The 27,385-nt window shown below is 36.6% G+C and overlaps 1 protein-coding gene and 1 long non-coding RNA gene across 2 annotated transcripts in view; one reads left to right on the top strand and one right to left on the bottom strand.

Moving 5' to 3' along the window:
• Window positions 1-30: 30 nt before the first annotated feature.
• On the bottom strand, window positions 31-4,635 carry LOC126760972 (uncharacterized). Its single transcript, XM_050476823.1, has 3 exons — window positions 4,207-4,635; window positions 512-710; window positions 31-433 (listed from the first exon to the last, which is right to left on the bottom strand). Exons 1-3 carry the CDS (start codon window positions 4,579-4,581, stop codon window positions 129-131), a joined length of 879 nt encoding a protein of 292 aa, XP_050332780.1. The 5' UTR covers window positions 4,582-4,635; the 3' UTR covers window positions 31-128.
• Window positions 4,636-16,720: 12,085 nt separating this feature from the next.
• LOC126760995 (uncharacterized) overlaps window positions 16,721-27,385 on the top strand; it is a 210,029-nt gene continuing 199,364 nt past the window's right edge. Inside the window, exon 1 of the long non-coding RNA XR_007667279.1 lies at window positions 16,721-17,928. This is a non-coding gene — a long non-coding RNA (uncharacterized LOC126760995). The remainder of the gene's footprint in view (window positions 17,929-27,385) is intronic.

The raw sequence follows: 27,385 nt of genomic DNA, 5'->3' as shown, positions 1-27,385 counted from the left end.
ACATTTGTACTTTAATTGTAATTTTGGCTTTGCTTTGGATATGATATTTCATACAAATCGTAAAAATATATACATATTTTAATTAAATTTCATTTCATTGATTAACTCCTTCCCACTCTCTGCTAGCGTCATGGTCGTGGATCGTAGTTGAGCACATCGAATGTGAGTATTTTGTAAAACGACACCGACCAATCGGGGTCCCGCCCATTATTCGATGAATCCTTGGTTTGACGCGTGTAGTCGCGCCGAAAACGCATGAAAATCTCGGCAAAGACGATGCGATGTGGCACCGAGGTAACCTCGATGGGTGTGCGTAAGTCTTGGTCCAACTTGCGCAAAACATCGTTTATTTCCACTAACTCTTCGGCCGAATCGAAGTCCTTCGTATTTCGCATGCCGACAAAGAGCATATCGATGAAGCAATAACGGCGCCCTAAGTGGTGTGATTTTCGAGAAATTTTCAACTCATTAGTGGCGGGTTCCACTAAAGTTGACTTGTATTTTTGCTTACCGAAATTCTTTCGCGTCGCCACTTTCATTGGTATCGCCTTGCGTATGTGCTCGGTATCGAATTTCACCAATTTGAGTCGTGAATCGTTTCGTGAAAGCAACATATCACGCGTGATTTGTTGAAATCCAACTGGTGTGGTGAATCGACTAATTTTCCCGGTATTCTGAGTGCGTATTATATCGGTAAGCACAATGGCTGCCTGTGAAAAATTAAAATTAAAATAAATTACTTTAAAAATTCACAGAAACGTTGAAGAAGATTTTATAATAGTAATAAGTTAACTTCAATACCGAGGGTAGTTACTTCAAGTTGAGCTTGAAAGTCCCATTAGTCTAAATTTTCATTACCATGACAGCCGTTCAGCACTGGTTGTTAAAATAGAGGCAAAGAGAAGCAACTCTGGATATTAATTGACTAAGAAGCTCAGACGATAACTTTTAGTAACGATCAGTAGACAGGAGGGGACAAAAGCTTTTTTTCAATCATTAGCTTAGATTGGGTCTCTTCTTATCTTGACATTGAGCAGTCAAGTCGCTGAAGTCGCTAAAGGTTGATAGTTTTCAAGAAAAAGTTCCTGAGGTGATATGCGGATTAAAAGCTTCAAAGGAAAATAACGAGTATATTTTAAGGTTGGCAAACATTTTTTTAATTGGGAACAACTAAAATGAATATTGAATCAACTGCTGTTCTCTTTTCGAAAATGCTAAAACATTGACGAGCTTTGTTACCGCCTATTAACTTTCCCGACAAACTTTTCATTCTTCCACTAACTTTCCAGGTTTTTCAAGCTCAGAGCTAGGTTGGGCTGAGAATCTAAAATTAATACCGTTTCTTTCAATACTATTCTTTAACATTACTCGTTAGAAATGGCCCATAAAATCAATGCCTTCGGATGAATTCAATGGTGATTTATGAATAAACATTGCAATGGGCTAATATCACATGAAAGAATATCTGCTAATATTTAGGTGAATAATTCCAATCTACCTTCTATTTATTCACCTAATATTTGTGGTGGGTTTAGATCCACAACGCAATCCAAATGGTTTGTGCCTGTGCTAATTAATATTTTCCGTCTCCACATTGTCTCCAATGTGGATAGTAAGTACAGCCATTAACCATATAGCTGAGACAGCGAAATTTTGTACAGAAGGCGATTGGTTCAGTGATAGACAAATTGTTGTACAGTTTCCGTTCAAGTTCGTTTGTCTAATTCTATTATTCAGCAACTATCATTTATGATAATTAGGTAATTGTCAATGAAAATGAAAATATTAAACAAAATAAGTAAGGAAGAGTTTAATAAATGTATAGCTGAACCATATATTTCTATATTGAAATGTTAGATGTAGTTGCTTTATAGTCTACAAGGAACACAGATATGTATGTCTTTTTTGCCATCGGAATAAACATTATTAATATTGATTTGTAGTTGTCGTTGTAGCAGAAGCAGATACCTCAAGTAATTTGGGGAAAAAGCTGCGAAGTTGACAATTGTTGGTCGTACAAAAGTCTGGCTCCAGTTTCGGTTACGTAGTCACGACTATTGTGGGAATAGTATGTATATGGCTTTGCTATCTTGCCAACTTGAATCTATTTTGAGTAGGTGGAAATTTGGAGACCAACGGTATATGGAAGTTTATACGTAGGCCTGTACCGATTTCATAATTTTTTTCTTAAATCATCTTATCAAGCAAACATGTCCAAAAATTCCGTTGTGATATTTACCATACCATAGTTAGTTAAACGAAAGTTAAAGTTAACCGGCTAAATTTTTTATTTAGAGACCCAGTTTAACAAATACTGATAACGAATATGAATGTTGGGATTATAGAGTTCCAGAGGGAAGTAATCATGTCGACCTTTTAAAGGAATAATATGTTGGTATTATGGAGAAAGTAATCGTAGCACATTTTTGAACTAATAAAATACCAAAAGACTAGATTTTCCGGTCCTGTAAGAGTGTCTAAATAATACGGCGACTTTCAGCAGACTTCACCACTCGATTGCAGAAGTATTAGCCGTTGGAAAACAAAGACAAGTACACTCAGACTCCCATTTGAGGTACTATAGAATAATATCTTTAAATATTATAAAAAGTCTAAACTTTTCCAATTTGTTAAAGGAATGAGACTTGTTTATACTCCTTTCATTATGTTGACAGTCGAATAGAATACACTTGAAGAAAAGAGCAAGGATTCTTGCGTCGATGGATTATCACTTGAATAAATAAAATATAACAATGAAATGAACTCATTGAAAACTCAGCTTGTTTCTTTCTATTCCAAAAAAAGTGGTTCCAGGGACTCTAAAAAACTCAAGTATCAGCTTTGATCTTATCTGATCTGTAATCTAAATCAACTCTTTAAAAAGTAATAGAAATTTTAGGTCTTTGTTTAATCTTCTTCGGTGAATCCGATATCCATCTTTAAGCTACAGGATTCCATACATTTTGATAATCAAAGCATTATATTTTCATCCGAAGTATAAACAACAACAACAACAACAATCGTTGTGATTTACGTGAAAACCTACCGGCGACGGCCTAACCTCGCGGTGCTTTTAAAAGCACATAGATCAATACAATGCATTGATCAGTGCCCCAAATAATAAACGCCATTTGTACGTATTTTTTCCTTCGAGGCCGATCTAAAATCTCTTTCATGCTGTGGGTCCGGCACTCAGCCGCAGTGCGACTCCATCCTGAATTAAACTTTTCAATCCTATCTGCAGTTTAAACCACAGCCACTACGAAGATCACGAAAGGGCCAAACTCAAAAAGCAGATTGGAGCGAACTCCAAGGGCTGATTGCTCCCTGTGATACCAGACTTAAGTCTCCGGTCAGACGCTGTAGCTTTAGCCATTGACAGTTCAGCACCTGAGAACTCAATGACTTTTGACTTTTGTCGCTTTAACTTCAAGATAAGGCAAAAATACAGACATAGTGCACATGGATTTTAGTCGCCGCTTACGACAGGCATACCTTACCACGAGCCAATTCTATCCCCTGCCCGCTGGGGAATCCGAAGTATAAAATTCGAAGACCAGATTTGAAATGGGAAAAAAAGGAATTCGCTGATTATACGTTGGGAAAGACCCATTCTGTTTTAATCGTGAGCAGAGATCTCACTTGGACAGCCTGACAACTAAAACTCACAAAAGATGATCATAAAGACTCTCATAATTCGATGAAGCCCTTTTAGCCCACGACAAATTTCTTAAAGCGGGTAATATCAATTTCGGATATCTATCCCGGTTCGTCGAAAGTATTACTGTCGAAATGTTTCAGCTTTAGTCTTGCAAAAGTTGGATAACGGAGAAGGAAATGCTCGGATGTGTCAGGCGCACCTTTGTCCATACAACTTTGCTAATTGTCTTCATATGAAATATTTTGCCGCACTGCATATAAAGCCGATTTAACAATGATCTCTAAAAACTCTTACGTTTGCGATAACCTCGCTGAGACCAAGTAGTTCAGTGTGTCTTCTGTGTTATACACTAGGTCAGAAGGACATAGCGATTATAAGACCAATCAAAAATAAAAACTGTGAGAAAGTGAGTGCAACGGTGCGTACATGTTTAGATGAATAGAAGTTCGGAAAATATAGTGCAGACCTACTCAAATTGTTAATACAAACTAGAAACTAACCAAAATCAATTTCAGCTTTTTCAAGTTTAGAATTTCACTTATTACCTGCTTTGAACCACGTATGAAGTCCTTCTCAGTGAAACTGCTATCCCACAGCAAACGCAGCTTCAACAAATTATATTTGGTGACAAAATATTTCCAGGGATTATGCAAGTAGACCAGCTTCGGTATGGTCTTGCGCTGTTCATTGTTGCGATTGAAATTCTTCTGCCAGTTATTCACGTACGAACGAATGCAAGCGCGATTTTTAGCAAGAGCCGAGTCATAGCCGACAGTTTTTAGACGCGAGCGCTGACAAGCGTGAAAAGCGCGTCGCGTGGGGCGCTGCCAAACGCCAGCGCTGGAGGGGAAGTTCAAATTTGCTGCAACACGTTTTGCCAAAAAATTACAATCGAAAGTCACTAATAATTTTGTTAACATTTTTTTTTTTCAAATTTTTATTTTATTTTCTATTTCACCTTTATTTGAAGTGAAATGAAATATTTTTGTGTTTTGATTTTTTTGTTGGAATTTTTGACTTTTTTGCTTTGCCTCATATTGTTTGATTGAGTGGCAGCTACAGGGTTTCAACGCTTAATTTAGCAATTGTGCGCAATTCTGTGTAAAAATACCGAGCAATTTACATGCTTACAAGCACAGCACAGCACAACAAAAGACTTAAGACACAAACTTGGCCTTTATGTGCCGGCCGCTTGGCGAAGCTTGTAAATTGCTGCCAGTCGATAAGTTAGCCAAAGTGGCTACATTAATTTTAGCGCGACACAACGTGAGAACCAACAACAACAACAACAATAACAACAAAAATAAAAAAGTACAATTATATGTCACGCCAAGAACAAAGCACTACCTGCAACAACAACAATAAAAAATTACAAAAACAACATAACAGTAGAATTTTATGTCTCACAAAGAATCAAGTACAACTCAAGCACTTCAGCAAGTAAAAGTGCTGGACACACACACACAGACGGACACATTGCTGCATAAATCTCCACCAACCAGTTTGCTGCCAGCAATGAAATAAAGGGTTTATTTTGTTTTATTATTTTTGTTTTCATTTGTTTTCACTACTTTTTTCACATTTTCAATCTGTTCTTTCATGCTTTGTTGCCACTTTATCACCGCAATCAAAACGAAAAGTCGAAAACTATGTAACTATGTATGCTAAGGGTTCCTGCTGTCCGCTGGGCCAGACAAAAGCGTTCAAATTGCCAATCCACCATGGCGTTGCGATCATCGTCTGCAGATTTCTCGCGTCCTTTTAACTCTTCATTTTTAATTTTTATGATTTGTTATTGCTATTGTTGTTGTTATATTGTTTTTAGCAGCGCTTTTGGTGAGCGCGACTTGTGCGCGCTTGCATGAACTGGTCTTGGCTGGCGGGCAAGTAGCATCATCCTCCTTTGCACATTAGCAGTTTTGGCAGCCAACAGTCGTGACTACGGTCAGCACTTCGGTCGCTTTGTGCGAGTGTATGTGTTTGTATGTTGGCGTAGCCCAGTGTGAGATTTTGATGTACGCAAGCTTATGTTTGAATTGGGTAAGGTTGAGGAAATTTTTTTGAAATTAAATTACAAAAAAATTTAAAAAAATATTTATATTTTATTTTTAAGATTTTTTAAGCTCGTTATTGTTAGAAAAAAATATTTTTGTCAGTTTTTTACATTTTTTTTTTAATTTGGATAGGCAAATATTTTCTTATGAAAATACCTAGGAAAAAAATATTTAGAATTATTTATATACATTTTCGATCTTTTGATAAATTTTTAATGAGGTTATTAACATTAAAAAATATATTTTGAAATATTTCCTTGTATGGAACTTTATAATATATAAATTGGAAAAGGAAAATATTTAAAATTTTTTCTAAATATCTAAAAAATATATATATTTTTATATATCAATAAACAGAGTTTGTAGAACCCTGCAACCGATGTGATTTCTATCCTGAAAATAAGTACTTAGTTTTCACGTTTTGCCTAGTAAATTTCTTTTCTAAGTAATCGCATATGCAAAATGAACGAGTGTTTTCGAAAGCTGTGAACAAGTAATCGATTTAGTCTCGATAGATATTTTATATTTTTCGAACATAAGTTTTTAGTCGATATCTTGCTAAATAAAATTATTTCCATACAAGAACTTGATTTTTATCGATTAGTTTGTATGACAGTTATATGCTATAGTCATCCGATCTAAAAAATTTCTTCGGAGATTATACTGCTACTTTGCACAATAATCCATACCAAATTTCGTGAAGATATCTCATCAAATAAAGAGGTTTCCCCTACAAGGACTTCTATCCGATCGCTCAGTTTGTATGACAGCTATACGCTATAATAATCCGATAGAGGCAATTCCAACAAATGAGCGTCATTTTGAAGAAAAAAGCACGTACGTCAAATTTCAGAGCGATATCTCTAAAGCTGAGGCACTAGTTCGCGTATATACAAGCAGTCAGGCAGCTAAACTGGCTTTGCTCGTCACTATGATCATCTATATATGTATATATATAAATATATGTATACTTTACGCGATTCTCAACGCTTATTTTTAGTGTTATAAAATTCGTGTCAAAGTTAATTTACCCTGTTCCGTGTATAGAAAGAATTATTATTATATTTTATGAGACCTCACTTTCTTCTACTGGGTTTGATTTGTCTCGCACCAAACGATCATTCACTTCTGAATTACTAAATACTTATTTTTGATTCTTTTCATTTTGCAACGAACACTGCGCAGTGTACACCATTATTTAAGTCGGCATTTTGCTTTGTTGCTATTTTGGTTTTTTACCTTTTTGACACTGTAGAAAAGGTAAGTAATTTTAGCTGACTAGCATTTAGTTTCCAACTTTTTTCAACGCTTTTATTGATTTGGGTATCGGTAATTCAAGATATTTAATATTCTTTAAAGGGCAGTGCAAGGGAAAGGTGAATCAATTATCTGCAAGGATATATATATATATGTACATATGCATATACCACTACTTATATCCATAAGCCAAAGAATTATAACTGCTGAGAAACCATATACTACTGGGTTGGGACTTAGTATGTTACAGGTATTCGATTTTTAAAACTATTATTTCTTTTATCATAAATAAAAATAAGTATCCAATTCTGCAATTTTATAAGACTCTGAACTGCCTACTAGCAGTTAGAGGATTCATAGAGAATCTGAAACCCAACCATTATAACCTGCCTGCTAAATCTGCAATCGGTTATAATATGGTGGGAGTTGGTATCAAGACCTTCTGGATCTTAGATTGCATACAAATGCTTTGTTTCAGGTACTAAGAAATGCTCTATTCGGCCCAGCTCATTATTGTTTCGGGGTAAACTTTTAAATGAGAACCAATGTAAAATGCTCATCTCGACTTCATTCCATCAACAATTTTCGATAAAACGGATTAAAATATATCGATTTCGAGGACCAGAACTTGTTGAAAGAGGTTCATAAATTCGGAAGCTCGGAAGTATGAAAAGAAGTTGGCAGGTAAGGATCCCTAAATACTCATTTCCACAAAGAGGGTTACTACTTTGAACAACTTCAATCATAATAGCGAGGGTTTTCAAAAAAGTATTGAAACTTTGTTTACCAAAAATATTTAACTTGAACCTAATCAAGATTTCCAAACCACCCATCATGCAATATTATGGATTTCTTGTTGTAGCAAGTTAATTATGCTTTCCTTCAGACGGTTTTAGTTCCATATTAAAAATAAACACGCTTACAATGCGTTTACCTGCCTTGCGGCCATCAGTTGCATGCAAATATTTACAAATACTCCATATTAATAGCCGGACCATGCCTCGAAGCGGGCGAATCGGTGCATTTTATGAGCAGCGTACAACGCATTTGAACTTGCGCGCCGCAATAAAGTACAACATGAAGCATAAAACACAAGTCCACCTACAGCAGGCGGCCGTCAATGGAGTCAGCCGGCCAAGTATCGATGATTCGATTCGGCAGGCGCATTTTATTGCATGCAACATGTTCAACGCATTTACAAGTGCCGCAATTGCAGGCATTTATTTCCACTGACACTGCTATACATGTGTGTGTGTGTGTTTGTTTGCATGCTCACCGTGAGTAAGTGAAGGAGGTTCTAGCCGCCAGCGCTTCGGCATAATGGGCGTTATGTTTAGCTACGCGCTTGTGCGATTCCTTAACGCTGAAGTGCTGTCCGCATGGCGCACGTAAGAAACGCAAAAAGCTTCAGCGGTATTAATAGATTGCGAGATCGTATTGCATCGAAATAAATATGATTTAAAATTAAATGGACACAGTTTGTGGGGATAAGGAAGGGTCTCATCAGTAGATTATTGTGAACTAATTTGTTTAGAGCTTTGAAACTAAACTTGTTTTTGTTAGGAATGAAATTTTTATCACAGCTTTTTACTGGATAGAGAAGAAAAATTTGGATTGAAAATAATTAAAATAATAAAATTAAGTTTTTTGTATGCTTCGCTCAACTAATGGTCAACATGGAGGGCCTACTGACGAGACATCTTGTAGCATTCATTACTGCATCGATCACGTCCAGCACGCATGAAGGAAAATATGCGATTGGGAAGACCGCGATTGGGCGTTCGCAGCGGCGTATGGAACGAGTTAGCGCATTTTACTTCGAGATCTTCAATTTAAAGCCTACAAACTAAAGCTTGTGAAAGAACTGAAGCCGCGACATTGCTTCGCTCTATGGGTTCTTGAAATGTTTCAAGAGAGTCCGACGTTTTCGAACCAAATTATGTTCAACGGTGAAGCCCATTTCTGGCTCAATGGGTATGTAAACCAGCAAAATTGCGCATTTGGTACAAAAAGCAACCTGAAAACATTCAAGAGATGCGATTTCATCCAGAAAAAGGAACGCTTTGATGTGGTTTGTGTGCCGGTGGAACATCGTTCCATATTTCTTCAAAAATGATGTCGATGAGAACTGAACTGCCAATGGCGAAAGATATCTCGACATGATAACCGACCATTTGATGCCTGCAATTGAAGCTCGTGATCTCGATAAAATTCCAACGCCATTCCGGTTATGTAGAACCGACAGTCAGCAACAGAAAAATGTTTCTTCTATCTTGGTACTCTATTTACTTCTGAGCGTATCCCATAAGGCGAAACTATACCTAAACTTGAGAATTTTCCATTCAGCAAAACCTACCATTGGCGGCAGATTAATTGCATAGAATTTTAAGTCTTTGATGAATATTTTTTTCTCGAATTCTTGAAAAAATATCACATTGCAATTTAGATAATTGAAATCTTGGATTGTGTGTTATATTTTTCTTCTTCCTTTAAACAAAATTAACTACTTTATTTTCCAATCTAAGACCATTAAATACGTTTTGCACATTTGGTCTGAGCTTTCTGAAAACCAATGCAAAATTCGTCGCTTTTGGGTTGGTTTCTTCTTACCCAATCTCTTTTGCCTTCTTATTTCTTTTGCCACATTCTCAGGCCTGTCCAATTGATTTGATTTTTAGCATTATTTGTTTATTCTTTCAATTTAGCTTTAGGCATTGCCTGAAGGGGAGCACCTTTCATTGAAACCAGTTATTAAACAAAATCGAAACTTGTTTCGAAACTCGTTCTGAATTGGCCAACAAACATTGATCAATAAATGCTAACGAAAGAATCAAGAATTTATGTCCTTCGGCAGCCCAAGAAGTGCGATTAATATGCAAAAGACGAAAGTAAATATAAAAGCAATAAACAAAAAAAAAACATAATTTTTTTGTAGTGAAGAAATTACGAAATAAAGCATAGAGCTTGATGATTTGGCTTTTAAGTAAATTTACAATATGGTAGACATTTACATATTTAAAAATCCACAGCAAGTTTTTGTTGCTTTAATTTGTATGATATACATTTCTTAGCTGGTTGACCGATTTTAATAAAAATGAGATACAGATTGCGTGACTTTTTCATAACATCATCGATATAAGTATGTATACATATACATAGGTTGATAGAGTGGTTGTTTGACGATGGCTTTAGGAGGCCGTTGTGAAACCACTGGTTTTAAAATCTTCTCACTCTATTATTTCCTCTCTGAACCACCCGTGCTTCTGGTAAAATTCATCAGTATAAAAATTTTTATCTGTGCAACCCCCGAAACATCATCGAGACACCCTCGATCGTTGGTTGCGCGCCTTTCCCTAACCAAGCCTTCCATTAGCATGGAAGATGTATTCTAGTATTTTCTCTTTCTACCTCCTCCTGAGAGTTTCTAAAATAATCATTAGTGAAGGTTAGTCAAGAGATAGCGGCTTGTTACACTCCTACTGAACGCGGAACGCATTGCAGGTTTATTGTAAAATAGTATAATAGATCTATTAAGAGATCAAGGCATTTTTTCATTATCTTCGACGAAATACTGGGAAACTTTAGTGGTTCCAAAGCTTTTCTGTCTGCATATATAAATATAAAAACTTTCTTTGATTGCTGTGATCTCCGCTTGGCAGACACTGCAGTGATCTGGTAAACCGAAGGCGGGTTTTGATATATAAATTTGCTAAAAAGACACCCTATCTAGTTTATCATCAAAATAGATATTATATTTTGTACTAAAGACAAGAAAAAACGTTAACTTCGCCTGAATCTAAGCTGTCACACACATCACAGGTGCATAGTATAAATTAATCTTATCTTTATATTGATCGGTCAGATTGTGTGGTAACTTTGTGCTACAGTCGTTATTCGAAGATTGTAGTACTACCTAAGATACACCTCAGTAGTGTGTTGCGATTTTTACAATGGATAAAAATATCGAACAAAGAATTTATCTCAAATTTTGTATTTCTAACCAAATTTCGTGTACGGAATCATTGCGAATATTGGAAAGGCTTACGATGATTCAGTTTTATCAAAAGCACGAGCCTACGAGTGGTACAAAAGCCTTCATAGACGGTCGACGGTCTTGTTCTGGATGATCTCAATTGGATGTGGTGCTTTAAAATCGTTAGACAGATGGCAAGAGGGCTCGACATTACTCGCGAGTCGCGAGCCGAAACCAAAAAAAAAAAAACACGCCAAAGCCGCTCCAAAATCGGGTTGATGCTTTCTTTTTTCGATACTCGTGGTTTGGAACATCATAAATTTGTTCCGGAATCACGGACGGTCAATAAGGAGTTGTATTTGGTCGTATAGAGGCGTTTACGTGAGAACATCCGTTGAAAATAGCCCGAAATGTGGAAGAACAATTCATGGATTCATGGATTAGTTTTTAGTGTTTTTTACGCGGCGGTTACCAAACACAGTCCACAATCCTGTGGAGGGGATATTTCGCCTTCTCATTTTAGCTCGCCTTCAAGCGGGTATTCTTTGGCTACCCAGAGGATAATTGGCTTAGGACCGGAAGTTGTGAGCTGCTTGAACCATATGTAAAAAAATTGTTTCTGGCCACTCCCAAGTGAATTGAGAAGTAAAGTCCTCTCTCGATAAACAAAAGCTAAACTCTATAAGTCGCTCATAATTCCCGTCCTGCTATATGGCGCAGAGGCATTGTCGATGACATCATCAGATGAGTCGGCGTTACGAGTTTTCGAGAGAAAGGTTCTACAAAAGATTTATGGTCCTTTGCGAATGGCCAAGGCGAATATCGCATTCGATGGAACGATGAGCTGTATGAGATATATGACGACATTTACATAGGTCATGTTGTCCGAATGGATGAAAACACTCCAGCTCTGAAAGTATTCGACGCAGTACCCACCGGGGGAAGCAGAGGAAGAGGAAGACCTCTACTCCGTTAGAAAGACCAGATGGAGAAACTTGGAAGAAATGACTGGCGCGCTGTTGTTAACTCGGCTATAATCGCGTAAGCGGTGTCTACGTCAGTAAAGAATAAGAAATATTCATGTATTTTAAACTATGGTATCGAGCATAAAGCATTTAAAAACAAAAAAGCAATTCATAACATCGACCAAAATAAATATTGATGAATAATTAAATATTTTGTGTTTTATTTACAATTTCCGGGTACTTTTTTGTCTCGATATACGTTTTATAGGTTCTACGACGTTTACTCTTTGGCTTTATAAACCATTGCAAAGCCAGTATAGGGTATAAAAAGAGAGTACAATCTCTAGATATTTTATGAAATTTTAGTGAAGTATAAACATTTTTTTTCAACATTAATAACAATTTAATAAGCATAATAAATTTTTCGCTAAATTTTTTTATTGGAAATCTTTTACATTTTTGAAAGCCACCATACATTTTAAAAACGCCCTTGAAAATCAAAAGTATCTAGCCGTGTTATATATCTACTCTGACACACCAACCGTAAACTCACTTAAAATATGCACAAACAGGCGTTTTAAATTCACAAAAATAACTGTACATACACACTCATCTCTGCAAAAACCTAAATATGTAGATGATTACCCTTGAAAAATGTAATTCCTGTCTGAGCATTTTGGGATTTTCGCAACCTTCGTAGTAAAAACGCTGACACTTCTGCTCTGCAGCCCAACAAATCGAGGGTGGAGTATCATCAAAAAAGTATAGCAAGGCATATGACTCTGTATATACACATATCTACATATACATATAAGTATATGGGTAGTATATACTATATACATAGTATGAATGTACATACGTGTAGTTGATGCTGCCTCCCCACCTTCGATTCCAAACTCTTTACAAATGCCGAAAAACTCGCCATTTCCATTCATTTAACTGCCGAGCGCGTCACTCACGCGACTGCCTCAACGCACAACGCACGCAGCATCAACGTCAACATCAACAACAGCAACAACAAAACGAGCGAAGACAATCAACACCAACATCACGCCAAATTGCGCTTACAATAGAATCAATAATAACAACAATAACTACGCCGAACAGCTGCAGTCGCCTTGCCAACCACCCTTTAAGCGAGCAAAAGTAAAAATAGAATATTACAACAAATGCAAAACGTACAAAAACACAATAGCACTCACCGCCACAGCGCACCGAACAGAACAGAAGATTCATGTCGGAAACGCGATGTGGCGCTAGCGAAGACGTGACTGTCCGGATGACAGACTAACTGACAGCGCTGCCACCCTAAAACAACGCCAAACGCCAACAAGAAGAACAACTGCAAAGCACTTAGCGCAGATAGCCGGTGAAGGAAAGCAAAAGAAAAACCAAAATAAAAGCAGCTGACGAGCGACGAGCAACAAACACCGGCTCACGCATTTACACCAACAAATACACTCTCACTTGCACGTGAGCAACCGAAACACACATACACACACACACACACACACACACACACAACAATAACAATGGGAAACAAAAGCAAAAGCCGGCAAGCAGACCGATTGCGAAAATCAGCTGAACAACAATCAACAAAAGGAAAAATACAAAAACAAGCAAAAAACCGTGTTCTCTCCAAACATTCAGTGCTTGCAAGGAGCGTAAGTGATTGTAACCGGGTGTAAAAGAGAGAGAGCGAGAGAGTTAATTGTGGAAAACATGTAAAGTTCATTTTCCGAGTCATTCGTTTGCTTGCAAGTCGCCTTGCTGCTACCAATTTCCACAAGTTCATTTTCTTCGTTCATTTACCGGCTTACAAAGCTATATACATATGTACATATGTATATTATATCTATTAGTCAATTACTTTTAATATCATATGTGTAATCAGTTGAGTGTAAAGCTAGAGAACACTTGCAGTGTGATTTAAGAAGTTAACTTTTTATACCCTCAACAGCGCGAAGAGCTGAGGCTACCTACATATATCCGACTGTGGGTACGCGACTTAGTCTCTCAGTTTTTTGAGATATCGTCCAAAAAGCCACTCATTTGTTGGAATGGTCTCCATCGGTTCGCTATAGCTTATTTTCTTTATTGGAGTAGACACCGCTTACGCGATTATAGCCGAGTTTATAACAGCGGAGACTCTTTTCTTCCTTTCATTAGGGGCGTTTTTTAAGTGGCGGGTCCTTTAATTTATTTCATTTTCTTACTTTAGCTCGCCTTCAAACGGATGTTTTTTGGCACCCACAGGATTTTTGGTCTAAGACCGGAAGTCGTCGGCAGCTTGAGCCATACGTAATAGTAGTGAACGGCGCTCAGAGAACTTTCCTCACTTGCGTGAACTTCTACACATGACTTCATCCCCAATCAAGCAATAGATGACTTTTCTACGTGACAAGATATCTTCTCGAAATTTTAAACAGATTATTGCACTGGTCAATACCATAATCCACAAATATTTTATTCCGATCGGACCAATATAGCATATAGCTTTTATACAAACTGACCAATTATAGTTCTTTTAAGGAGTTTTTGGATGTGTGAAGCGTATTACGAAGTTAACGTTTTTGTGTTCTTATTTTAATTTTTTGTTCACCTTAGACCAAAGACGGATAATTTAAGACTTCAAGAAATTTCCTTTCTTCATACTCCACTTACCATAACAGCCCATATACGCATATTGCAAACTTTGTTTTATTAAAATCTTGAACTTTTTTGAATCCAGTAATTTCTGTTCTTTACTGAACATATCTGGAATAGTATTCAGTCAAATTCAATAAAGAACAGAAATATCTGGAATAGTCAAAAGAATAAATTGGGTCCTTGCCTCCTCCATTAAAGTTCAAATTTATTAATGTTGAAATTTTAAAGTAGAAATCTCTTATCGCGAATAGATTCTGCGGATATTTATGAAAACGTTTCTCTCTTGGAAATTAGTTTATGATTTTTCAAGTATTCAGGCTCATTCCATTTAAAAAAGTAACTCTGGGAACCTTAGTAATGTGTCGTTGGATTTCGAACTAGACAAATTTAGTTTTTACAATTATTAGATACAGCAAAATTTTTGAAAAACTAGATATTTTTGAGTTAAACGAGGTCTCCGACGGCACTAAATAAAAGGTCCCCTCTTCTGCAGTGATTGCGGCTCAAACCTAAAACCAAAACACTCTTGTTAAACCAGAAGAACTTCTCCTTACAATGACCAATAATCACTGGAACACTGCATAAAATGTTGTTTGGAGAAAAACGCGTTTAAAAGTAGACCGATGGATCGGATAACTGTTACTCAAAAACGATTTGAGGTATTGTTTTGAAATTGGAGTATGTTATTTTTAAAAGTATAAACCAACGAAATATGAAAAAAATCGATGTCACAATAATACTGAGAAAAAGTAATGTCTGATGAATTGGAAAGAGTTAACTATACTAGAAAAAGAGTTTATTTTCTAAATTGAATTAAAGAGTATAATAAACGGTAGAGAAGTACCTATAATATACTCGTAAGTGCAGAATGATGGGAAGAAGAAAAAAAGAAGTTAGAAACTGCCTTAGATCTGAGACCAATATTCAATCAAAAATTCTCAACAATTTCAAATAAGGGGTTGCATGGGTTTACGGATTTCAAAAAATCGATGTTTTTTGTCTTATTAAATTCTACAACATCTTTGGAATATTGTCCAAAAATTTCAAGTTGATCTGGCTTATAGTTTCGGAGATTCTGCCTTGAGAATAGGTGCACTCGAGGCATTCTAGACTAAGTGCGTTGTCTTTAAACACGTTTTTTTCGAAACTGTGTTTTTGAAGTCAGTTGGCAAGATTTCTTGAGAACTACTCTACCGATCTTTATGAAATTTTTCATAGGCCTTTGAGATACAATTCCTAAAACTTGGACGAAGAATTTTTTTCGATTACAAAAATTAAACAAAAAAAAACCTTCGCGAAGATTTCACTGGAATTTTAATTTTTTTGAAAACATGTCTGCTGAATATCCAATCTTCAGTTTTTTCCCCTTTCGTTAAAGTTCTAAGTTAAGGTTCTAACTAAAACACGTATTTTTTCACTTTAGACGATTCTGTAAGGAATTATCCTGCCAACGCGAGCCTTTTTTAGAAGTCGTTTAAAATATTTTTTCCAGGAATAGTATATGTTTGAAACTAAAATATTCTAATCAAATATAGCATTTTTGTTTGAGAAAAAAATGTTGTAAAAAGGTTGTTTTTTATCCTCATGTAACCCCTTAACTCCTGCAAGAATCCAAAAGTTTGAACTGTGTACTATAGTAAAAACCTTGTTCTATAATATTATGTACGAGCTTTCTTTGGCACTTTCAAAAGCCATAAAGTTTATGCGAGTGAAAAAATATTTAAATATTCCTATTATATAGTGAGCTAACATTAAATAAATGAACGGCAATCAAAACACAATTTTTTTAAATGAGCATGCAATTCATTCCACTATACTTCGACCAGCAGCAACCAGCATTACCTGCCAACAATTGCTAGTTCTCTTCTAACGCATGTACAAACACAGCTGAGTTCTTACAACAATTTTGTTTACAACTTTTCCCCCTTCCAGTTGCCATTGCTGCCGCTTTGGTGCCAAAAACAATTTCGCTTTTGTTGAAACAAAAAAACAATAACAACAAAGCCGCTGCAAAAATTGCAGCAAACACACACCATCCACAATTCACCCGAGCACGCTTGCATCGCGCCGACACTCAGCCGCTCGGCAGCCAAGCAACTTGCAGTGCTCAAGTCGGGCATAACGTCCGATTGGACTGCACTTGTGCACACGTTCACTGCGTTCGCGGCGGACAGTTGGAATTCGTTGTCGCTGCGTTGCGGATGCTCAAATCGGATGTGCAAGGCACCAATTTTCGCAAATGTCACATACAAATGTATGTGTGTGCGTGTGTGTAGACAAACGGGCGTATTGTTAACGGGTATTGTGCTAATTTCGTGCGGAATTTCATTCTAATTGTGAAAATTTACACATTTGTGTTAGAATCGTACGGAACTTATGAATTGAAACAAAAATTTTCAGAAATATGTAAATTTAGTGGTGTGTTCGAAAAATTGCGTGTGTGTGTCGGCGTGCGTGCTGAATTTCCAGCCGTGGCAGGCAGAAGTCGGAAATTAGTCGTGAACAGTTATTTCTGTCACTCAGCTGCCTAACTGGCTGGCTGGCCAATGTTCTGGTCAGCGATTTTCTCAGCTGTTGGTGATTTTTAAAGTGATTTGTTACTGTTGTTGCGATTTGAAAACAAAAAAAAATATTTTTTGGAATAAAAATTAATGTGTGGTGTATTTTGTTGAAGTGTTCACTGAAAAATGTCAATATTTTATTTCGAAAATATTTTTTTATAATTTTTACTGAATAAAAATATCGAAATTATTAAATCTAAGTCGCGCTATAATTGACGAAAAAAAAATTTCTTCAAAAATAAAAACAGATTTATAAAAAAAATAAAGAAATATATAATTTTTCTACAGCAAAAAAACAAACTCCTAAGAAAATTTTTCTAAAAAACAACACTCAAAGTAGTAAAAAAAAGTCTAAGCCATTAAATTTATGGTCGCTTAACTGAAAAAAAGAAATCGAACAATACCAACAACAGAATAAAAAAAATTAAAAAACAAATATTCTTTTGCTTATTTGTCAATTCACCACAAAAAAGAAAACGCAAAAATATTTAACAAAAACAACAACATATTTTTTTTTGCGATTTTTCTACCTATTTAATCCATTAAGTGTTGCAAATCGCACACAAGCGTGAGCAACCTACCCCAAGCTATTGAGGTGACGCTCAAGCAAACGCAATAAAATATAGTTAATAAGCTCAGCACGCCATTTAAAAGCAGAATAGAGGCAAAAAATCGCAACAAACGCAAAAATTATAAAGAACCCAACAAAACACAACAAAAACAAAGAAAAGCGCAACACTAAGCGGCTTTGCCACACGACGGAAATAGCACTATAGTGCTCGTATAAACCCATAGTCAACAGTTTAAGGTGAGTAAAGACTGCAAGCGTCGGTCCCCTTGCACCACAAACGCTTTCCGGCATGCCAACTTTGGGTTGTTTGGCTCAAAGCACTTGTGGTAGATATAGGCATATATGTATAAATATAAGTTTATATGTACATAAATATGAATGTATATAAACTATATATGGCACCAGCGTTTTCTGCTGAGCACATGTGTTCTTCAGCGTCATAAGCAAATAATAAAATAAGAAATCTAGTAAATAAATGCAACAATAAATAAGCGCGGAATCACAAAAGGTATGAAACTCAACTTTAGTGTCTCTGCTTTGGAACTTTTGCTTTTCTCGCCTCTCCAGTGTGTGTCTTTTTATTCAATATACTCGAGTTGTGTGATTCTAATGGCACTTTGCTCAAGTGGCTTCAGCTGCTACTCTGCTGCTTAGTTTAACCGCTTGCTGACTTACGCCTGTGCTATAAAAAGCTAATTTCAGGAAATAGGAAATGAAAACAATCTACACTCATGCCTGTTTGTTGTTACTATATTCTCTTAATTTTGGTTTTTTATGGATACTGTGGGAATAATTTTTCCTTCCTTTCCTCTTCATTTGCTTTTGTTCTCATGTCATATGTTAGGGAAAAAATGTAAAAAAAGTTAAAATAATATTTAATGATATGATAAAAAAATATCATTCAATGATAGTTAAGAGCAGAGAAAGAATAACAATGATATTATATTGTTAAAAAAAAAAATATTTTTTTCGGAAATTCACAACTGGAAATACCCATTTAACATGTTCAATCAAAATGGTGGTTCCACCAGTCTCTACTACAAATTTTTCCTTAGGTGGCGCTGATGGCAAAAGATTTTCAATTTTCACTTTTAAGCTCCGCTTTCAGAAAACAAAGGGTAGTTGGAAAAGTATATTTCTAATAAACTTAAACTAATTTTTTTTTTATATTTATAATGAACTTTAATGAACCAAATGTATACCATTTTGGTCGACCACTTCTTGCCATTTTTTCCGCTAGAGTCATTATTCCATCAGTGTATAACTTTGCTGGTTTCGCGGCGAAAAACTACGACAAGTAATTTTCACAGGCTTCTCTTGAAGTCAGCTTTACTCCGTTAAGGAAGTTCTGCGTTGACCGAAACAAAAAGCAGTCCGTTGGTGCAAGGGCAGGGCTATAAAGTGGATGCATTAAAAGTTACCAGCCAAGCTCCCCCAGCTTTTGCCGAGTTTGCCGAGTCATCAAAGTCAAAAGGTCTAGCGTTGTCCTGATGGAAGACGAAGCCGTTTCTGTTGATCATTTCTGGCCATTTTTTTTCAACAGCATCAATCTCATCAGTTGCTGACAGTAAAATGTAGAATCAATCGTTCGACTAGGCTGGAGCAGCTCACAGTGGATGATTCCTTTCCAATCCCACCAAACACTCAGCATAACTTTTCGAGGCGTCAATCCTGGTTCAAAACCGTTTGATGATGAATGTTCCTTAGCGATGTCATGGCTGCTTGTGTGATGGTCCTGGTCAATATTTTCTATAATTTCATCGACTTTTTCAACGATGGGTCGACCAGAACGAGGTGCATCTTTCATCATCGGAAGCGAGCGAACCATTATTTTTGATACAGCATCGTTCAAAATAAATTTCATTGGTTTCTTTCATTTTTATAAAAATTTTATAGTTTTTCTTTCATTATTTTCACGCTGTAAACAGCTTGTCAACTTTTTGTCAACTTCTGAATTTATTTTTTTGGTTAAATGAATGAATGAAAGTCTCACCTTTCTAACACTATATGGTATGACACAATGTGATTGGTAATACTTGAGATATACGACTGATATCGTTGCATCGTTGACAAAAATACGAAAAGACTTTTTCGACTACCAAAATTTTCATCAGTTGAAGGACGTCCATAACGAGGCATGTCTTCAATGATCTCTCGACCGTCTTTGAAAGCTTTGTATTGTTTATTTATCGATTAGGGTGCAATAAATATAGTTTTTATGAAAAAAACTGACTTTGATCTTCTGAGCACAACTTGTCTTCTTGATAACTTACAACTAATAATTTATTTAGAAGAAAGTCAAAGTGATTTCTTTCAATAAATGAAATAAATGCAAGGCCCAGTAGCTCTAATTTGAGATAATTGTAAACCATTCATGAGCCACTTTTTTCACATATTTCACTACGTTTATGAAAAATGCAAGCAAGCAGTGGCAAACTCGCATTAAAATGAACAATGCAGCAACGCGCCCGTCTGTCGGTTTGGCATATGTGTACGCCAAAGTTTTACCATAAAAGGAAAAGTAGTCTAACAAGCTGGAAATTATCATTGAAAACAAACTTGACTTTTCGCTACCAATTTCACATTTAACACAAAGACACATAAAAGTCGCGTGAAACAAAAAAAAAAACTCAAAGTTATTCAAAGGCAATAAAACGAAATATTGTAATAATGAAGACAAACTGATTGAGTTTTAGAAATGTAAATACAATGAGCTTACAATTACGCTGCAACAAAAACAAAATAAGTATTAGAGGTGGAAATATGAAAAATCACAGCAAGAAATTTAAGTTTGAGTGAATATTAAGGAATTTTTGGGAAGTGAACTGATTCTGCAGGACGAGGAGAAGTAATTATTGACTTTAAAAAGCCTTTCTGCCTTTTAACTATGAAAAAGTAATATTTAAATTATTCTGGGCTCAATCTCTTAATTTTTTGCTGTCTCCTAAAGCGAGATTTTTTAGCATCGTCAAAATCGAATTTTCTGCTCTAGCCGACTAATAAGCCCAATGATTTACAAAGCCAAGATTTAGTTAGTCTTAAGGCAAAATCCTAGAACTGCTCTCAGACTCGTCGGAAATATATTGACTTAATATTTTTTTTCGAGAAAATTCTGCTTGACACAGACATTTTTTCAATGAAATTTTCTTGAAATCTGCCTATATCTTAGAATAATGCTTATATGTATTAGTCAATTAATGTTAAAAAAACGACTTTTTTTCTCAGATTGAATATTTTTTTTGGTACAGTTAGAATAATTCGATTTAGCTCAACTATACACAAATTTGTTAGATAACTTGTAGGCATTTAGAAAATAATATCATGGCGGCCTTTTCCTAGAAACCTAATTGTTGTTGTTGTTGTAAGAGGTTCTTAATCCCCCTTAGGATGGTAAGGATTAGATAAGTTGTCATCTACGGCATCCAACTGTTTGATGTGGTCGAGGAATGACCTCTTGATGGAGGCGGTTCCGATCCAAGCAGGTGACTGCAAGAATGATTTCTGCAAAAGCACTCCAGCAATAACTGCCTGGAGAGGAGTTCATGCTCCTTAACTGGCAGCATACGGGCCTCAATATGCACGTGATGGATGGGAGACATCCTGTCGTTGTACGGAGTGCAGTTTTCTGACAAGTTTGCAGCTTCCTCGTCTGCGTTTCACTGCAGCCAGGCGACCATATTGGTGCGGCGATTACCTTCTATGTTGCCAACTACGATTTTTTGTCCATTCCCGATGCACTGCCGGCTAGCGACTTGAGGATTTTGTTAAGACTATGTACTTTGGCCTCCTAGAAACCCTCGTTCCTATTAGTAAAAAACTGGAACAGTCGATTTACAAAAACTTGCTTTTTAACAACAAAATTATTGGCCATAGACAGGCACAAGTAGTACACGTTTGGTGCGGACCATAAGGTAGATGCATAGAAATCTCCCAATTAAGCTGGCAGAGCTTCTGGAGATCTATCACTATCGATGTGTGATCTGACATTGTCCTCATGGAACACAACACTTCTTCCATTGGCCTCTTTTGGTCTATTGCTTTCTAAAGTCGTCTAATTGTTGGCAACATAGATCCGAATTAAGAGTTACTAAGCAGTAGGGAAGTAACTCTCAGTAAATTAATTCCTGCCAATCCCAGCAAAGATATAGCAAAAACGACTCCTGCGATTCGATCACGTCCATTTTCTTTAGACGTGGGTTTTCAGTGATGTGGATGGGTCGTCAGTGATCAATCTGCTTCATTTTTCTTATCCGCTGATTTTGATATAAATTTTTGTTAAAAGCTTTATTGTGGTAAAATGTCATACAAAGGGTCCCAGTATGAGTTCTGTGAACAGAGTTCCGAATTTCATGCGCGAGACTCTTTTCTCGGAGCTTAGCCTAGGTTGGAATATACTTATGGGAGAATATGGTTATTTTGATTCAGATTCCTCAACATTTTGATAACAATATATAGAACAATTTTTTTTTGTACTTAAAAGCAGAGGGATTTTCATCTGACACTTTGGTGCTTGAGAATGTGAGAGCTAGAAAAGAGGGTCTGACATACCCTTTTGCTAATACCAGAGACTTTTTCATATAAAAAAGGTGAAACAATTCTCAGAAGCTAAATTTTCCGTGTAACCTGTTAAAATTACAAAGAAAGTAAATTCTATGAGTTTTGAGGTTAGTTTTCGCTATAAACTCATTGCAAAACCAATCTACACAAAAGAAGGGAAATTAGAATCGCAACAAAATAAATAAAATATATAATCTCGTATATATGTATGTATATTCGAAAGAGTAATGCATTAACATTTATCGTTCCAATAAAGAGACAGCTCTTAGCTTACCACAACTTAGCTACTTACTTACATTTTCTACGCACACACACAAACTAAAGAACGCTTAAAGTGAATAAATTATTTAGTTCTAAGCCAAGATTAATAAACTGGTTTCATCAGTACGCTTTCTACTCGCGCGCTAATTGCTGGAAAAGTCAAAGATCTCGACGAGAAAACTTAAAAATAAACAAAACCAAACAAAATAAAAAAGTAAACAGAGAGACAAATACGCAGAGGCCCGAAGAAAGACCAGCCAGATCAATTAAGAGTGAGCTACAAACGAGAAAAGTTAAGTAAGTAAGTTACAACAAAAAGAGAAACAACAAAAACAATAGATTATTGAGAAGAAAAAGTTAAGCAATGCAGAAGCAAACGAACGTCAATGATCTACAAGTATACATTTGTATGTATGCATGTGTGTGTTGCCATAAGAGCTTGTCTGCGAGAGGCCTTGAGGCGCATTAAAAATGGCCAATGACCATTTCAGCCAAGTTGTCGCAGCAAAACAAGCGAAAATAGAAATTACCAAAATTGTAACTGGCACAACGAACCAACAAACGAGCACACACACATACATGCATACATACATATGTAGTAGTTTTAGCAGCTCATGCTAATGCGCTTTATTTGGGAAAACAAGAAATGTTGGAAAAAATAAAAGTTCTGCTGCTGTAGGCTGACTTGTAGACGCACAATTGCATGACAATCTAACAACGCAACGCTAAGCTCCAGCTGTCGAAGACAACGCACGAGTGGTTAGATGACATTAAATACGAGGCGAGTTGGGAGAGAAGGTTGTTACTTGGAAATAAAGAGTTTTTAGGTGGAAAGGTGTTATATGTCTGAAAAGTAGAAACACAAAGTTTAGAAACCCAAAACAGTGGATTATTTTTTATTGTAAAAAAATTCTTATTACTTCTTCAGTAGTCAAATTAAACATAAGTTGTCTTGAATATTATGGAAGAGCACCTCATCAGATGCCAATTTCGAGGTTTTTCCTCACATAACTCGGATCTTACAAATTTTTTAGAATATGATCCCCTAATGATCACTTTAATCTTTATAAAGAGCTGATTTACTCCAAAACTCGACCATATTATACCAGAGATCAAAGCAATTTTCACCACAATTTTCACTTGGTTATAGCCGGAACTGACCTATTTATAAAAAGATTCTCACTCTAAAGCCATTCAGTGGGTTAAATCAAGAACAAATTTATGTCGGAACAATAATATAGAGCTACTAAATCCTATATACAGACCCAACCACCACAAACAGGTAATACCTAACTGCATTACAATTTGAGACCAATGAACTTCTGAAAATATATTTTTAGACGGGACCTAATCAGAACCGATCGATTTTAAGACAATTTATATTTCCGCGCCATAAACTCTTTGGAAGAAGATTGAGATAAGAGGTTGTTTTATAGCATACTCTAAACAGTAGCGACATCTATCGGTTGATTATTTTTTCATTAGAACTTTTTGTATATTGTAATACATTTTAGATACCCGATTCCAAAGTCCATAGTCTCACCTATCTTTCTCAATTTGTTTTGTATTCTATCGTTTAAAACCCACAAATATAAAGTATAACGCCCACTGATACTTAGAGGAATATTTTCAGTGAATCGGGTGAATCCACTGGGATGGTTACTCGCTGACGAACAGGCTTACGATAGACTCAAAGGTCTTCATCGATATATGAGAGTCGTAGAATACATAACTAGGTATTTTTGGCACCGAAAAGGAAATCTACTCAAGCCTGATGTTCTTAGCCTTACTATCGATTTAAATATAAAAATATTTTATACTAATACCCTTGTATGTATCTACTTGGGGTCATATCTTCTTTAAACCGGTCGAAATGGCTGGGATCATTTTTCGATGCCCAATTGATTTGTGTTAGCTTCAAAACTATTAATCGATATACATATAGGTTAAGGTGGGTCCAAAAAAGCTAATGTTTTTTTTCGCTTCGGTCTCAAAAAATTGGTTGATGGACACCTCTAAGAAAGGCTCTCCAAGTAGGAGTTCATAATTGTAATGGGAAGGTCTTCCGCCTAACGGTTTTCCACTTTTTTCTTATCATCACATAGAAAAATATGTATCTCGCTTCCAACTATTTCAAAAAATTCGGTAATTTTGACCCACCATAATATGGGGCCATTTTATTTATATCTACATAGTAGGCTTTGCCATTGAAAAGGACCAGTATTTCAACTCTCTGGAGGGATCATCCCGGAAACCTTACCCTTTCCAACCAGAAAGTCAAATTTTGCCTGTTTTTGACCATCTAAGGCTCCTTCGCATCTAATCAGGTTCTCAAGTCAGATATGAAAGAAAAATTTATACACGACTTTATCGAACCATACTCGTAAGGTAGAGATAAAATATGGAGAAATGTGTTATAAAAACAAAAGTAACAAAGTGAACCCAACAAAACTGGATGAACAAACCCAAATAAGGAAATTGTAGAAAAGTGCAAAGAAAAATGCATAAAACCATAAAGAGAACTTTACTTTGCATATATGTATATGTGTGTGTGTATAGATATAACTATGTATGTATGGCTTTATACACATATATTTATTTATTGAAAACTTGTGGCTCGATTTGTTAAATCGCTGTTTGGCTTTGAGTGCGTCGTCGCTTCGCTAGCCACTGTGTGTGCGGTGCGTCATTTCGTTTGTTTATTTTTTCAATTAAAACGCATGGCATTCGCCAGAAACGCGGCTGCCGCACCGTCGCTAAATGAATGAGCAGTCAAAGCGTGTAGCTAAGTGAGTGACCGTTTGACAGATGATTGCTGCGCGTTGCTGCCGACGACAGCCAGCCTCCAAGCCACCGGGCAGCCACTCAACCGCGTGCACGTGCCCAGTATAATATTCATATAAAGTGTGTTTGTGTGTGTGCGTGTGGGTCTATTCTAGTAGAAAGTGGTGAAAATGGTTGCTGAGGAAACACTTGTCGCCGGGCACACGCACCGTCCATGACCAAGAAATCAAGAAATAGCCAAATCAAAGATTGAGCGCACCGGATGGTCATATGCATTTGTACTTATATACCTACTTGAATGTATATATGTATGTATAAGTGTATGTGTAGTCGCACTTGCACTCGCATTATCATTGGAAAGTATCACAACGGTGTTAAGCCGTCTGGTCTGCGGCTACCGTGTGTTCGAGGGCATACAAACAGCCGCAAGCAGCCTTGCCAAATTTAACCGTTCGCAAGAAAAACAAGAATGTCTACATATGTACAGGGTGATCCATTTCGAGGTTTCCTACTTTTTTTTTAAAGAAAAAACATAGAAAATTCAATTTTAATGGGGAATGTTTATTATCATTCGAAAGAATATTCTTTCGCATTAATTTTTAGAAGATTATTTCTTTCAAATGTTGGCCGCGGCTACGTCCCAGATGGTCCACCCGTTGCGTCCAATTTTCGATGATTCGTTCAATTATTCCGATTGGTAACCGACGAATGACAAGTGTGTTTTTTTGCTCCAAGGCCTGAATCGAAGCGGAATTGTCCGCATAGACTTCAGACTTTACAAATCCCCACAGCAAAGACTCTAAGGGTGTCATATTACGCGATCTTGGTGGCCAATCGACCGACCCAAAACGTGAAATTATTTGCTCAATGAAGTGTTCTCTCATTAAATCCATTTATTGATGCGATGTGTGGAAAGTGGCACCGTCTTGTTGAAACCAAATGTCGCCGAGATCACAAGCTTCAATTTCAAGCAGCAAATAGTCGGTTATCAGTCGGTCGTATCAAAGCGATAACGGTTGCCATTGACGATTACATTCTTATATCAGTTTTGAAGAAATATTGTCCGATGATCCCACCGGCTCACAAACCACACCAAACCATTGTTTTTTCTTGAAGAAATGACTGCTCTTAATCTCTTCAGGTTGCTCATCGTCCCAAATGTGGCAAATTTCCTTGGTTACATGCCCATTGAGCCAGAAATGCCCTCATCTCGAACCAAATTTGGCTCGAAAACGACAGATCTTTTTGGAACTTTTCAAGAGCCCATAGAGCGAAGCGATGTCGCTTGGGAAGGTCGAGAGGCCGAATAGACCACGGACTTCGTAAGACCACATTTAGAATCCGTTTCCGATTTTTTTTCGATAATATTCCTACTATTAAAAAGAGCTAGCCGATACGCGAACTGTGTTAGATTGGTCTCTAACATTAGTGGTGCCCTACTTACAACACCAACACCAACGATGCCACCTAATGCTATTCGTATTATACATTTACATCAGAGTCCGGGAGACTAGACAAAATAAGAGTTCCAGAGAGGGCATCCCATGAGCTTTCGAAGAAGGGCACCCTTAGCGAAATACCATCAGCATGGAAGCAAACCTCTGTTCCCTTGTATTAGTGCATTCTTACGTTGAATCTATGGGAATCTAAAACTAATTTTCTCCAAGTAACAACCACAATAATTTCCACAAAAGCAATACTACAGAATTTAGACTTAGTCATGTATGCTCACTTAGTAATAAAATGAAAATGCCACAAAGCTGCGCGTGCGCACAATGCGACCTCACATTCCAATTCTCAGTCATAATTCAAAGCTGTTGCACTTTGATGAAAATAAAGAAAAGAGTTAAAAGCCAGAGGAACAAAATAAAGTACAAGACTTAAAAGAATCGGCGCAGCGTAACGAATTATTGTCAACCGTTCATTAAAAGTAAACAACCACAACAACAATAAGAACCACGGCGGCCGCGCGCGACCCACAATTGCTGGCTTAATCAGCAAATTTTAATTGAGCAAAAGAATCAAACAAAGCTAGAAAACCGGCGGTCGCGCGTGTTTGTGGGCAGGCCAGCAGCTGGGCAATTGCTTTGTA

The sequence above is a fragment of the Bactrocera neohumeralis genome, chromosome 6, assembly GCF_024586455.1.
Source record: "Bactrocera neohumeralis isolate Rockhampton chromosome 6, APGP_CSIRO_Bneo_wtdbg2-racon-allhic-juicebox.fasta_v2, whole genome shotgun sequence".
In the NCBI taxonomy this organism is placed as follows: Eukaryota; Metazoa; Arthropoda; class Insecta; order Diptera; family Tephritidae; genus Bactrocera; species Bactrocera neohumeralis.
Note: the sequence above shows the minus strand (reverse complement) of the source record. Positions and strands in the feature narration are given on the sequence as shown.

Coding starts and splice junctions, on each gene's coding strand:
- LOC126760972 (XM_050476823.1), bottom strand. CDS start 4,581: ATGTTAACAAAATTATTAGTGACTTTCGATTGTAATTTTTTGGCAAAA. Junction 711..4,206: donor TCATACGTGGTTCAAAGCAG/GTAATAAGTGAA, acceptor AATTTTTCACAG/GCAGCCATTGTGCTTACCGA. Junction 434..511: donor GGCGACGCGAAAGAATTTCG/GTAAGCAAAAAT, acceptor CACACCACTTAG/GGCGCCGTTATTGCTTCATC.